The sequence below is a fragment of the Stigmatopora nigra genome, chromosome 4, assembly GCF_051989575.1.
Source record: "Stigmatopora nigra isolate UIUO_SnigA chromosome 4, RoL_Snig_1.1, whole genome shotgun sequence".
Lineage (NCBI taxonomy): Eukaryota > Metazoa > Chordata > Actinopteri > Syngnathiformes > Syngnathidae > Stigmatopora > Stigmatopora nigra.
This window is the reverse complement of record NC_135511.1, coordinates 18,878,567-18,893,703: the sequence shown is the minus strand read 5'-3', so window position 1 is coordinate 18,893,703 and position 15,137 is coordinate 18,878,567. Positions and strand designations below refer to the sequence as shown.

At 42.0% G+C, this 15,137-nt stretch overlaps 1 protein-coding gene across 4 annotated transcripts in view; it reads left to right on the top strand.

Moving 5' to 3' along the window:
* pebp4 (phosphatidylethanolamine binding protein 4) overlaps positions 1 to 15,137 on the top strand; it is a 42,121-nt gene that overhangs the window by 18,834 nt on the left and 8,150 nt on the right. For 3 of the 4 annotated variants that reach the window (XM_077715078.1, XM_077715079.1, XM_077715077.1), the window contains one exon: positions 794 to 892. The exons of the other annotated variant lie outside the window; for it this stretch is intronic. In XM_077715078.1, coding sequence (XP_077571204.1) covers positions 794 to 892 — 99 coding nt within the window. The remainder of the gene's footprint in view (positions 1 to 793; positions 893 to 15,137) is intronic. 4 annotated transcript variants of the gene reach the window in all.

Here is a 15,137-nt window from a genome sequence, read left to right as displayed (position 1 = left end):
AAGCCCAAAGGATTTTGTCCCGAACCGAATAAAGCCAACTCTGGCTTATACTGGCTTTAAAATGTGACGCCACGCCAGAAAAGCCGCAAGAAAACCACGGCCATTCACGTGTCTGCGTTTGTAGCGGATGTGAAGGTTTAAATCGAAAAATCAATGAATTAAAAAGACAAGACTATCATATGGTCTGGCAGATTTTGGGCGCAATACCAGGGATGACAAATGTGCTCTCGCAAATATTCAATCTGTTCTCATAAGTCTGTAACTTTTAGGGAGAGAGACAGACAGAAACAGAATGAAAATGTTTCTGGCTAACGGGGGGGACGGGGACGGGGGGACGGGGGACGCCAAGCCAAGTCAGCGTCCTCCAATGAGTGGCACCCAGTGTCACTTTTCCGGGCTTCTTTTCTCACTTGACATGAAATGACAGATTGAGGGCTATTAAGATACCAGCTAGCTTGCTAAGTGGCAGGAAGTTAACTGCCGTCGTCAAAGACGGGGGATTTTTGGCTCCGTGGCGTCCCCACGCTCGCCAACTCGGAGAAGACGCTTTTAACGTGTCGCCGTTTCAATTCCATTCCATTGGATTCAATGCTTCTATTGTCATTAATTACAAGTACGGTTGTACCTCTACTTACAAATGCCTCCACTAGGGACATTTTCAGGTTACAAAACGGACCAACACGGGTATTACGTCTCCCATAATAATTCTGTTTGGGATCATGTAAGAAATGATTTGATTGGGTCATTGTTTTATTTATTTAATTGTATTCATTTTTTTATATATTTTTTTTAGGACAGGGAATATCTTGTGGTGATGGTGGATCCCGATGCCCCGAGTCGTGGGAATTCCAAGATGGCCCACTGGAGGCACTGGCTTGTTGTCAATTTGCAGGTACTCACGGCCATCTTTTTTTTTTATAGACTTCCCTGAGCATTTTCCTCTTTTATATCATTCCTCTTTTAAAATCTTCGTAAAGCCACATTTGAACCGATTTTAATACAAAATTGCGCAAATTATTTCAAAATGTCAACCAAAATAAAAGTGGCATTTGTATGTTTTTCCTCACTTTTTCTGGGCGTCCCAAATTTCCAAAATGCAGATTTTTTTTGCGCCCCGCTAAACGCCTGCGACAAAAGTGTGGGTGGGAGGAAATCTTTGGAAACGGCGACAAAGTTCGCCCCGTCGGAATCGAGACTCCCTAAAGCCTCCCCTCCCGCCCAAGACGGCTCGCTCCTTCGCCCCCCCCCCCCCCCCCCTCCCATCGCACTCTTGGCTGGGCTCCCCTCCTTCCTCCCTCTCTCCCTCCCCCTCCCTCCCTTCATCTGTTCCCCCAGGCGGAGGCGCTCCCCCGACGATCCACACGTCTCCATATTTTGCACCCCCCCCAAAACGGGCACGGCTCCGATCCCCCTCTCGTCAGAGAACCAAAACGCGAGTTTGTCACATTCGGGGAGTTTGTCCCCCCCCCCCCCCTTTTTTGTGTCGTCGTTTAATCCCGGCAAAAAAGATCCGCTCTACAGATTAAAAGGAATATCGTGAAAAGCGTACTCACAAAGATTCGCGTTCAATATATTCATCATCGATTGAAAGATTCCCAACGGAATGCGTTTGTTGGCGTTTGCCTTCATTGCGGCGGCGTTTCCGTCTTTTGGCGACGCTTTAAGCGTGCTTACTTAAAATTTTAGGGGGAAAATTCCTTTCAGATCAGATGGAGCCCCCACTTTGCTGTTAGTTTACTGGTGCTAATAATGCTAACATAACCCCATTAAAGAAACATTAGCTTTTGGTTCTAAACAATAGTAAACAAGTGCATTAGGTTGATGCCAGGTCTCATTGGATCAATTCATTTGTCTTCCCAAGCCCCGCCCATCCACCCAAATTTGTCGCCAGCCAATTCCATCCCGAGACAAACAAGCATTTACACTCGCACTTAAAGACCGTTTAGAGCATAGGTGTCAAAGTGGCGGCCCGGGGGCCAAATGTGGCCCGCCGCATCATTTTGTGCGGCCCGAGAAAGTCAATCATGACTTTCTGTTTTAGGATCAAATTCAAATGAAGAGTATAGATGGATATTACATTTCCTTATTTTCCCCCTTTTAAATCAATCATTGTCATTTTCTAATCTATTTTTTTCTGTCTTTTTAGTTCAAAAAACATTTTGTAAAATATAAAAATATATTTAAAAAAAACTCAAATAAACAATGTTTTAGATCTATAAAAACTGGAATATTTAGGGCTTTTAATACGTTTATAAAAGTAAAAAAAAGGGTAGATATATATTGAATTTCATGATTGTCGGACACGCCGTCACCTCGTGAGGAATTGGCTTTCGGTGTGGTTGGCGTGGGCGTGGATCGTCCCCGGGTCGCCTTTTTTTTCCGCGCGTGGACCCCTGCTTGGGCAAGAAGGTTAATCAGCCTTTTGAGGGATGCCGGCCCCTGGTGGGAGGTGTTTCATTCGCCGCTTTGACTGGCCGACATCACGCCATTTGTCATTTATGACACATCTTTTAAGAAGGACCACTAAAGAGGGTGCTGGCATTCAGATAAAAAAAATCGATTGGAATTTGGGAAAATTGCATTTCAGATTACATTTCATTCAAATTTTGAATTTTTATACACAAAAAAATCAAGTCAATATTCTGACCAATTACTTTTGCAAAGTAGGGTCACCCTTATTAAAAACAAATTAATAAAATTATGTATTTTTATGAATGTATAGAAAATATATATTAAAAAAAAAAATGAATAGCAGAAAAAATCAAAAAATAGTGAATTTCCGATAAATTGCGATAACCGAGGGATTACCGTATATTTTTTGAAAATTTCGGCCAAGTGTGAAGTCGTCTTATACTCGATCCGATTTTGAATTCCATTTTTTTCCACATATTTTGAAATAAATCACCATTTTTGTATAGGAGCTCACTAGATGTTAAAATGTGAACTCTTACTCCGCCCCCAATGTAAATAAGCGTCTTTAATAAGCATATTGTTTAGCTCTCTTAAGCGCAACTCCAGATTGTGAGCGCCCCCAAACTCCGCCCCCCAACTCGACTCTTAAATCAATGCAGATGTTCCGCCGTGTCTCACGGCGATAATTACTCTAACAAGTAAATCATTAGTTTGGGAATAGACGGCTGGGAATAGATGGGCCGTCTCTAGCTCCCCCTCCCACCCTCACGCTCCCTCGCCAGTCAAAAGTGACGCAACGGCGCCAAGGCTTAATGGCCTTTGCCGCTGTGAGGTGTTTGTTATCGTTGTCAAATCCTCTTTAAGACGCGTGTAGAGCCTGGGCTTTTCACGGATTGCAATTTGGCATTAGGAGAATTACTCCAATTTACGCCGGATGCAAAATTCCGCCCCGGTTATGCCTAGAAAAAGTCCCTAGCGCCAACGAAGACGTCCAATGGAGGCCTTTACGTGCGCCTCGCTCTCGTCTTGGCTCCCCAGGGGGCGACGGAGTCCGCGTTCCACGTTCCGCCGGCGTTTAGGCAAACACTGAAGTATTGTGAGCAGCTGGCTGGCTGGGTCGGTGGGTGTGGGTTTAATTCCGAGGCCTGACCAGATCATCTCTTCCACACCTCAGAATGTCCTTAAAATGCTAAGTATGAGGTGCGGTGGTGCTGCTGGAATTTACAAACGTGCCGTTTTATTCAATCTCCAGCCACGTCAACCCCAAACCCGTTCGTTTAGACCACAGGTGTCAAAGTGGCGGCCCGGGGGCCAAATGTGGCCCGCTGCATTGTTTTGTGCGGTCCGAGAAAGTCAATCACGAGTGATGACGTTCTGTTTTGGGAAATTCAAATGAAGAGTATACATGGATATTACTTTTCCTAAATTTTCCCCCTTTTAAATCCATAATTGTCATTTTTGGAATCGTTTTTTGTGTTTTTAGTTCAAATATCATTTTGTAAATACTAAAAATGTATTTAAAAAAAACTAAATTAGACATTGTTTTAGATCTATAAAAAAATGAATATTCAGGGCTTTTAATCCATTTATTCCTTTTAAAAAGTAAATATGATATCTTAACTGGACTATAAGTCGCACTACCCAAAGAAAACTCAACGAAATTCATAAATTGCACTGGAGTTGAAATTGCATTTTTTTTAATTGATCCGAAAACGAGAAAAAAAAGTTCATCACACACGCTTAAATTTGAGCTAGTTTAAACGTAATTAGCGATGTTTCATAAGGTATGCGTATCCAAGAAACATTTTGAATTAAATCACAATTACTTTTTGCAAATATTTGTATTTTCTCCCCTTCAATTGCGCTCCACTCTTAAGTTTATTCTCAATTAGCAATAAAGACGAGCATTGTTCTTTTTAGCCTGTAATTATCTCCGGGTTCAGGACAGACAGAACGATAGACAGAGCGATAGACAGACAGCGGTCTGTCTCCATATGGTAGCCAAAAACAAGTAGCCCGAGGCCAAGGAAGAAACAAAGAAAAGCCCCGCTATTATTCATAATTCAAATGTGGTCGGCTACGGCGCGCAACATTTCCATTTTGGGTGGACAAAGGCGCTCTGGCGCTCTAGCGCTGTAGCCCCTCCCCCCCTGGCGGCCCTAGCTTACTTTGCACCTGGAGACGGGAACATCTGCGCGGCGGCGGCGTCAGGTAGAAGGAGCGCGGCTAATGACGGTAAAGATGGTGTGTCTGCCCTCTCTCGTGGTACGCCCAGAGAAACAGATTTCCAAACATATGCGCCGTGTTTTCAATCCCGTCCGTCCTCGGCAAACGCGGATAACCTTACGGGACATCCATATATTACCGCTTAAAAAAGGGGGGAGGGAGGGATGGCGAGGAAGTCAACACTTTTGTTTTCTTTATTTATATATATCTATTTTTTTTTCTTTCGCTAAAGTTGCTACCAATCCAAGCGAGCGTTTTCTTCAACTTTAAATTTAGTCCCGCTTCGTATTCTTGTTTTTTTTTTAAATTGGAATGTTTAAAGAACCTGATGGCGCGTGGGTTCGATTTCCGCTTGTAGTAACTGGCTGGCAATCTCGAGCAGTTTTTTTGTTTCTTATGTTTTTTTTGTTTTAATTTTTTTTGTATACATATCAATATGATGCTCGGACGTTTGGTCGCCGGTCTTTTGGGTACAGAGAGTTTAAACCAGCTCTCAAAATCAGATTCATGAAAGAGAGTTTAATATATCTAACATTTGTCCGGGCGACCAAACGTCCGGGCGACCAAACGTCCCGGCGACCAAACGTCCCGGCGACCAAACGTCCGATCACAATCAAACCAACTGATTTTCAAATAGAACCACGAATGTAAATATGAGCGTATTTTATTTCAGCCCAATGAAGTAAATAAAACAAAGCTAAAATGTGGAAATCCATTCATTCAGGCTTTTTTGTCAGTGCAACTATATGTGAACTTGATTAGGGCCAACAAAATCTCCCAAAAAATGCAATCCAGGCACTCCTTTTGAGTTGAATTCTGGTGAGACTTTGAGCACTGTTTTCCAGCCATGTCCACATTTTGAAGGTTTCTTATGGACGTATGATCTTGACGGAAATGCGAAGGTTTCTCCCTTGATGAGCGTCAACAACAATAGGCCTTAAGATAGAAGCCCAGCTGGAGGTGCTTAACGTCCATCCGCTGCTCACATTTATTCTCCGTTGTGGTCAAACCAAAAAGTCGGAGGAGGTGCTCCCACGTAATATCTACTACACGTGCTCCAAAAGGAGTGTAAGAATGAATCTTTGAATATACCTCGACATACCGGCAACTTGAGATACAATTAGACCAATTTTCGAGCATACAGAGAGGGCGCTAATGAGAAGATCACTGCCACTGTCTCGAGCACTGGGCGGAGCGGCCTTGCATTTTTTTCGTCATCCAATTTCATTTCAATTTAATGAATATGTTATGTTACGAGCGCGTTGCCATGCAAAGATGCCCCCTCCATCCCTCCCGGTCGGTTCCCTTGGAGCCTTTCGTACACTTAGCGAGCGCCTCTCGCGTTTGCGGCTTAATAGCAAACGCGTTCCACAAACGTGTGGGTTGACGCTCTGACTGTTCTCCGCCACCTAAACGGAGATTACGTAACAATCCTACACACACACACACACACACACACACACACACAAACGCACAAAGTCCAACACAATCTGTAGCTGATTTCGAGAACTTCCATATTCCACACAATTCATACTTGTGAATTTTCTGTGTGGAGAAAATGGAGCTTTTAGCAGAAAGTGTATTCTGATACATTCTTTTCCATATATTCTGAGCGTTGGCATCCAACAAAACAAAATGTCTGGGTGTTTGTGTGGGTGTTTGTAGGAAGGCGGGTGGGTTTTTATACATATACATTAGGGATGTCTATATTTTTTTAGAGGCTCAAGATCATTTTTCGTTTATATTTTGAAGTATTTGGTCATTAACGGCCGTTTTTGGGTGAGGTGTCCAATCCATTTTGACTGGGAGGGTTGCCAGTAATCATTTGGTATTTTAAGGGCTACAAAAAACCAAAAAGCAATCCCCATTTGGAGGATTTTTGTGAAAAGGCACCAAAAAATGTCTTAAAACGGCAGTAAATGCAAGTTAATGCTGCCACTAGCATATTATGCTAACTGTTTTGAAATGCTAATGCTAAAACCTAGTGAGACCATACCTATATTACCTAAGCAATATTTATGTTATTTTGAAGTGCCTTTTTAGTCATTTTTGTTGCGCATTTAGCGTTCAAGTTGACCTCAAGCGAGGACGAACTGGCAAAATGTCTTTATTTTTCTTGATTTGGCGAGAAGGAAGCGGATTGGAGGCTCACTTAGTACACACCACATAGTCTTTTCTTATTTAATATGAGCCCCCTTTTTCTTCACACCCACCAGCAGCATTGTGCACCGATTCCAGTTTTTTTGTTTTTTTTCTTCCTGAAAAGACTTCCAGTCGCAGCCGCCGTAGACAATGTTCCCCCTCACAAGCTGTCGTCTTTGTGATGCCCCCCACACCCCCCTGTCCCCCCACCCCCAATTGAGTGGAAGCATTTTTATCTGGCCACAAACCCCGCCACCAGTTTTGTACCCGATCGGAAATAGGATCGGAATCTATCGGAAATCGGTCTCGGCGGCGTCATTTTCAGGGGCTTGTAATCAACCCATTTTTGAAAAAACTTTACATTTTTATGTATGAACTGATTGGCTGCCGTTGGCGGCCATTTTAAATGATGAAAGGGCTGGCAGCGATTATTCTATTTTTGCAAAGATTTTGAGATACACAGCATATTGTATAATATTTCTATATTGATGTTTAATGTCTGGAAAATAACCCCTAAAATAGCTCAATTTCTGGTTTATTGTCCGTATACAGTAATCCCTGGAATATGGCGACTTCAACTTACACGGTTTCACTACATTGTGGATTTTCTTTCTGGGGGAAATTATTTTTTGGAAGTTCATAAAAATGTGAAAATCCACGCTTAAACTCGCAAGCGAAAGCCACTCCCCCTTTCCTCGGCTTGCTACTAGGAGTTAAAAAAATATACATATACATATATGTATGTACATATATACCTATACACATACACATTTATTAATTTTTCAAAATACGGTTAACCCTACTTTGCGGTTTTTCGTTCATCGCGGCCATGTCTGGTCTACATTAACCGTGCTAATCGAGGGATTACTGTAGTTTTATATTTGTAATATACATTGTGTTTGTCAGCGTATTTTTTGGCTATAAAAGGCATTTGTGATCCCCATTTTTTTTCTGCTTTTATATTAAATCGACATTCGGATATATTCCTCTTTTCCCCCGATTTAATCGGTACGGGCAGATTGTCAAAATAAGACAAATTGGACACAAAAGTAAGTGATGGGGACTGCCCTCGTTTTGTCACTTTTTGGAATGATTGAAAAATAAGGCGGTGGGGAGGGGAAGGGGGCGGGGCGTCCACCAGTAGCAACGTCAACCTTAGCGGGGGGTCACACTCGGTGGAAGGGGAGTGGGGAGTGCGGCATGCTGATAAAAACAGCTCACTAATAATTATGCTCCCCCAAAATAGGGCGCATTTAAGTACATAGCACGCTTGGCCCTTCACAATTGTACACAAAAACAAGGACTTGACAAAGGACCTCTGGAAAATACACGATTTTGACATTGTAATTAACTATGACGGCAAAAAAAGCCTGCAGAAATTGCCACATATTATAACGGCCTGTCCAAAAAGTTCTTTGACGTGCCGGGTGTACAAATGCTGGGGACTTTGTTCAAATAGAAATAGGACTTTTGAGTCATTGAATGAAATTATAGCTAATACAATGATGCTAATGATAGCATGTGCTATTCAGTCAGATAATTCCGCTTTACCGTAATCCCTCGATTATTGCGACTTCACTTATCGCAAATTCTCTATTTTTCAATTTTTTTCTCTTATTTATTTATTTTTAAGTTAATAAATATGTGAAAATCCAAGCTAAAACTTGTAATTGGAAGAAACTTGCTAATAGGACTCAGCACTAAAGAAAAAGAAAGTTATAATAACGTTATAAACCTCACTTGCCGATTTTTTAATTTTTGCGGCCATGTTTGTTCGACATTTAACCGCAATATTCGAGGGATTACTGAAGTGAAAACTCACATTTGTGCAGAAATTCGTATATCGAGCAATGTCTTCATATAGTTCATTCTAAATCCCAATTACCTTAAATAAAAAAAAAAACATAGAATTCCATACAACTGAAGTGAAATCCTCCTTTTTTACCAAATGCCAAGAAAAAGAATACATGTATTTGCCGTTTTAAAAATAGAATCCAGCACCTTCCTCTTAAAGGTATACACACACGCGCGCGCCCTCCAGTCAAAATGGTCCATCCAGCGCCATCAATAAGCGCTAATGAGCTAAAGAAGCGCTAACAAACTTGTGGCTTTTCACTTCTGCGGTTCAACGTTCACGCTCATCCCAACCACTTTCCTTACAATTAAAGTATCGGCTCTGGACGCTCGGGTTTAATGATTATACGGGCGGGGGGGGGGGATTATGCGCTGGTGCTATAGATGAATAATTAGCGCCGTCTTCCACTTTTTCCTACCCTTTTTTTTTTCCTTTTTTTGTGCCCAACTTATTGATATGCGGAGCATACGTGGCACGGTAAGACCTCTGATCCGCGCTATTGACCAGCATCGTGGCCGCCAGCTTTCTGGCAACGTGCTATTTTTACGCGGCAGCGGCGGCGGCTGGAAGAAACCTGTTTACGTTCCAGGGTGATGTATAGTTCACTCGGGCTCGGCGCCGCGTTCTATAGATTTCTCCGGGCTGACGAAATGAAAAAGACAAGCGCTAGCGCTGTGTGTGTGTGTGTGTGCGTGTGTGTGCTGCCCGCCGGCAACGCGATTTGCCTGCCAGTTCACGATACGGGTTGAGAGGGGACTTCCTTTGGGGGGGGATTAAATAGCTCTCTCTATTCCTTCTCCGACGATATGCTACACAAACAGCTCGCAGGTTCGCGCCGCCGTATGTTGGCGGCCGCGCGTTTAGCCGCTCGCAGGTAACCCACCGTGAGCCCGGGTCGAAGGTTAAGAGCGCCGAATGTTATGCACGCCGGGCCGGGTGGGGCGGAGACTGGAGGAAAGGGAGAGGGAGCAAGGAAATGGAGTAGGATGGGCTTTTTCTTTAGGGGATGGGGGCTGGCGTAAAGGGCGCAGTAGGAGGAGCTAGTAAGTTGCGTTGTAACAAAGAGCATCACGCCAAGTCCGCTCCGTAAAGTTTCTAAAAAAATATTTAAAGATACAAAATTTAAACAAAAATGTCTCCCATTAGCCGTCAGGCTTTTTAACAAAACAAATGGCTGAGTGTTAAGACCAACCCGTCCAACCTGAACAACTATGCAGAAATAAGTCATGTCATGTTTTTAATCGGATAATTGTATGACTTGTATCCAAATATCTCCCAATATTACCAAAAGAAATGTTCACATAGACTTTGAAAGTTGATACCCTCCAAACCAAATAACTTCCAGTTCATGTTTGAGAAAAATAAGCATCAAAATAACTGTTTCACAATTGGAATCTTGTAATAGTAGTATTCTATCATTTAATGTTCATCATATTTGATTTTAACCTTGTAATATTAGTCGGAGCATTGGTTGATTTTGATCCAAGTTATTTTCAAGGGATTCACATACTTTTATGGCAACTGAACCCAACGTTTTTTAAAGATTAAAAATGGCTGAAATGGATTTAAAAAAGGAATGAAATGGAGTTAGCGTACATTTTGTAGCGTACGTTCCCTCCGAATGGGAATAAATAACGAAGACGCGCGTTGGCCCGAAATGGCGGCGCAAACAATTATGTACTTAGTTTCTTGCCGCAAATGCATCGCGGCTGAGCGTTTTTTTCTTTTTTTTTTGCCTAAAAACCTTTCATTTCACAAAAGGCCGCTATTGGTCACCGTCAATAAAAGCATAAAAGCATTTATTTGCCACGTTTGTCAAATTAGCCGCGTACTCCATCTCCCGTAGGACTTGGCGGGTTGGTTAACCTCTCGCTGAAGTGGGACGGCTTTGCGGCGCTTGGCGTAACCTCGCCGCCTCGATTAGGAAACAAGAATGGCCATGGCGCCGCCATTGAAAACGCTAATGCCGCCTCTTAAATCCCTTTTGTGCCGCCTCTCGTTCCGTAATGACTGAAGACACGGAATGAACAAATGATGGCAATGCTCTTAAAACTAAGTCAATACATTTAAAATATTAAAAATTAACTAAAAACGTCAAAGAAACGCCACGCCGTCACTCACTTTTGAGTAACTTTTCAACTAGAATTCAGTCGTACTTCTACTTACAGAATTGATGGATTCGTAACTTGGATTTTTTTGTGTAAGTAGAGCAGTACTTTATATGTAAATGTTCTCATTCTTTCCAACAACTGAACCCTTTAAAATGATCAAATTGTCCCACTTTTGTATGGAAGATGTGACAAACAGACAAAAATAAAAGATAATAATTTATAAATGTATTAAATTGGCAACTTCCCCACACCCATAGTTGGCTGAGATAGGCTCCGGCGCCCTCCGCCATCCGTGGACTTGTTGTCCAATTTGCTATTAATTGATTCCTTTTAATGAATTTGTGAAGGCGACAAATGTGACCGCCTACGAAAGAATCGAGTGACCTTGGACTAACTTGAGTGGTCAATTACACGCCTGTTGATCACTTTTAATTTCTTAATAATTACATCATTAACGCCCTCCCCCTCATATTAGGATTTCTTCCGCCATCCTCATTTCATTTGCCACCATTGTCACATGTGTGCTCAACTTTTCAAATCTAACCATTTAATAGTTTGCTTGAGTTTGGCAGAAGTTCTAACTTTTTGCACGGCAACGTGCTCGTAACATAACATCAACAACCTTTAAATGAACTTGTATTACAATGCAGACACACTCAAAAATAAGTTTATTCTATCCTTTTTTTGGACGGTGTGGCCGCCTTCAGGCAGGATTCCCTCCGAGCGAGTCATCTAGGAAGCCCCGCCCCCCCTCTTTAACTCGGAGGCGCCGTTACCTTGGGAACTCGGGCTTCCCTCAGCTGCGCTAAAGTCGAGGCTCATTAGCGCGAGGCTCATTTTTTGGCCTAACGTGGCAGCGCCCTCCAATCTGTTCGCCGAGGGTCACGTGACCCGACCAGCACGGCCATTTTGTCCACCGATGTTGACCCGGGTTGAAGTCCGCTTGGCCGGCGGACTGTTTGTCTTTTTCCAGTCAGTTTATGAGCGACGCCAAACGAGTTGCATCAATGGCCATTCTTCACTTTCAATTGACAAATAGTATTTCTCAATCCAATTTTGAAGTACTCCGCTACATAAAATTGTATCCTTGTTAAAATTAAGAGTTGTAAAGACTAACTTTCCAAACATATTGACCATTTTATTAGCCTGCAATACATCCCAAAAAAGAATAGTTTATTAACGATACAGTTAGCACTGTTAGCATCGTCCTCCAGCATGCTCGCGAATATATTAACATTTTTAAAATCACTAGTCCTCGGATATGGCTCCGCCCTTATTCGAGAAGCAGGCGAACTCCGCCCCTAGAGCAAAACTTGTCTTATTCAACCGTAAGAAAAGTTAGCGTATCTGAAACGTGCGTCGACGGCGAGCTATGGATTGCCATTAGGGCTCGCGCAAATGAATGAGCGGCAAAGACGAGGGAGGCGCCGTCTTCGCGAGCGCTTGGCTTGAGTGGAATTGGCGAGGTTGGCAGGAGGCGGGCTCGCGGTCCAGCCTCCGAAATAGAGCTGTGAACACCATCTGTCGCACTCTCTCTCTCTCTCTCTCTCTCCCCGTCTGTTAGCCTGACTGTGAGAGAGCGAGAAAGAGAGAGGGGAAAAAAACGGCGCTCTCCCTCCCGGCCACGCAAGAGACGGGCGATCGTGAGTGTGGGCGAGCGTGGGAGGCAGGGGAGGCGCTCACCCGCATGGGACCCAAAGAAGAAAAAATGGTTGTCGGGCGAGAGAGGGTGTTGCGCCCGCCCGTTGTGTCCATACTTGAGGTCCAATTTATCGTTTTGTTCACACAGAGTGGTTTTCGTGGCTCATGGGGGGAGGGGGGCAATATGTATTGGATCCAAGATGGTGGCGCGTACAAGTGCGGTGGCTCTACTGTGCAATAACTTAGATCAAGGGTGTCAGACTCGGGTTGGTAATGTCAGGTTATTGTCAACTTCATTTCATGTGGGCCGGCCAATTTTAGATAAAATATTTAGATGTTTTTATGGATTAAAATAGCTGGACCAAAAGCCCTGAATATTCAGTTTTTCTATAAATCTAAAACAATGTTTATTTAGGCTTTTTTAAAATATATTTTTAGATTTTACAAAAGGATTTTTTGAACTAAAAAAACGGAAAAAAATGATTAAAAATGACAATTATTGATTTAAAGGGGGAAAAGAAGGACATTTGTTATACATCTCTACTCTTCATTTGAATTTGATCCTAAATCAGAAACTCGCCACCATGATTGACTTTTTCGGGCCGCACAAAATGATGCGGCGGGCCACATTTGGCCCCCGGGCCGCCACTTTGACACCTGTGTCTGAGATTGTGCAATATTTTAGAATGAGCTTGCCTGGATGTGACTTTTTAAATGACTTATTTATGTTTTTTGGGGGGGAAATATAGTGCGTATTTCCCAATAAAAACATAAATAAGTTGTGTTGTAATGACAATAACGGCTTTGGACTTTGTATATTATGGTCATAACTTGAAGGCATCCATATTTTGATTTTTTTGGCTTCTGGAAAAAAATCCCAAACTGGAACTCCCCTGACAAAAAACGAAAAAAAACTATTATCGTGCATAATTATCGCATATTTAAAGTGTCCCAAAATGAACTCATTGGCTGTCATATATTGATTTAATTGCATTGATTTTTTGTAATGAAGGTCTCCACAGAAATGACTACGTATTATTGTGTATGTAGACGCAATGAAAAAATGTCAGCCATGAATGAAGCTGCATCCCAACGTTGCTTTAAATCTTTATCTTAAAGTGCTAATGTCCTTTTTAATAGGCCATCAGTCATCTTAATCATCTTATTTTAGGAATTTGACACTTTAGTTCCTCCTACACGTAACGCAACGTGCCGCAACTCAAGTATTCCCCGATGAGTGCCAGGCAATATCGCTTCCTTTCATTTTAAACCTATGCATACCACATTCATTGTTTTTAAAGCTATGAATCATAAATGGGACTTTTTCATTTTTTATCGTTCCCCAAAGTTATGTTTGTTTTTGGACTAAGCTGAAAACTACTTTTTTTAAAGGCATTTTAATCCATTTAACGGATGTGATGCATGTGAAAACATTTTGACCTTTGACCTCGGATCCATTGAAAGTATATTGTTGACATAGAAATTGTTTAAATGCAGTTTTTTTTAAGCCTCGTAAAGACAAAATCCGAAAAGTAAACATGATATAAAATGACATGCACTTAATTTATGGGAAGGAAAAAGCAGTAAACTGTTTAAACTGTTTATTTTTCATCCAGCAACAATTTATCTCAATGTGCTAAAAATATAAGATAAAAACACTAAATACTCTTTAAAAATTCTTTTTCATTCAAAAATACATCTACATTTTGATTACAAAAAAACCCAAAGATGATCAAATATTTTTTTTTATGATACAAAAGTCAATATTCTCTTTAAATGTTATTTTTTACCTAAAAACACAATACTTAAAAAAACAATAGGAAAAAAATACTCTTCTTATTTTTCTGATTCCAACCCATAAAATATCATTTTATTTTTGTGCTTATTTTTAGAAAACAATTACTATATGCCCATTGGCGACCCATGAAAAGAGCCACATGTGGCTCGCGAGCCATAGCTTCCTTCCCTTCCCCCTCTATAGTAGAAATTCGATTTGACATGTCATGTCAGAGGTTTTCAATCAACTTGGCGGCGGCAACTTGTCCCCCAGGTGGGCGGGCCTCTCCCAGGTGGGCGGTCCTCCCCCCAGGTGGGCGGGCCTTGCCCTCTGGCCACACGTGACGACGTGTGGTCCTCTCGTTGTCAGCGCCTAAACGAGCGTGAGACTGGAATAGCGAATGTTGGCGAGGCGTCGCCACGGCAACGATCCGGCATCCTCCGGGCCTCGGGACGCCGCTTTTTTTTTTTTTTTTTTTCCCGTTTCTGGCTGCTGGCCGGATGAAATGATGAAAATTCGCCCCCGTAAAAAGGACTCTCCACAAATGTAGCGTTTCTACAATAGCAGCCGCGTGCGCTTCATATTTAGTGAGCAAAAAAATAACGGGATTATCAACACAATGAATATGCCGCTTGGTGCAATAATTGATTTATATTTTTTGAATAATCCTTCGTAAATCTCCAATGAGCGCTAACAAAGAGCCAATAGAATGTGTCATTCATCAATTGTAGATTCAGATTTTTGCTATTCTTTTATTTTTTGTATTTTTAATTTTTTGCAACTGCAGGTCTTGCGCAAGAACTGACCTAAATTTAGGCATAACGTGCCATGTTTTAAAAAAATATATACATTTCTCGTACTTTCTCAAATGGTCAGTGAACTCATCTTGACCTTTACTATTAATTGGAGCCATTTTTTGTTTGTAAAATAACTGCTTTTTATTTTGGATCACGTGTTAAAGTGGTGGCCCGGG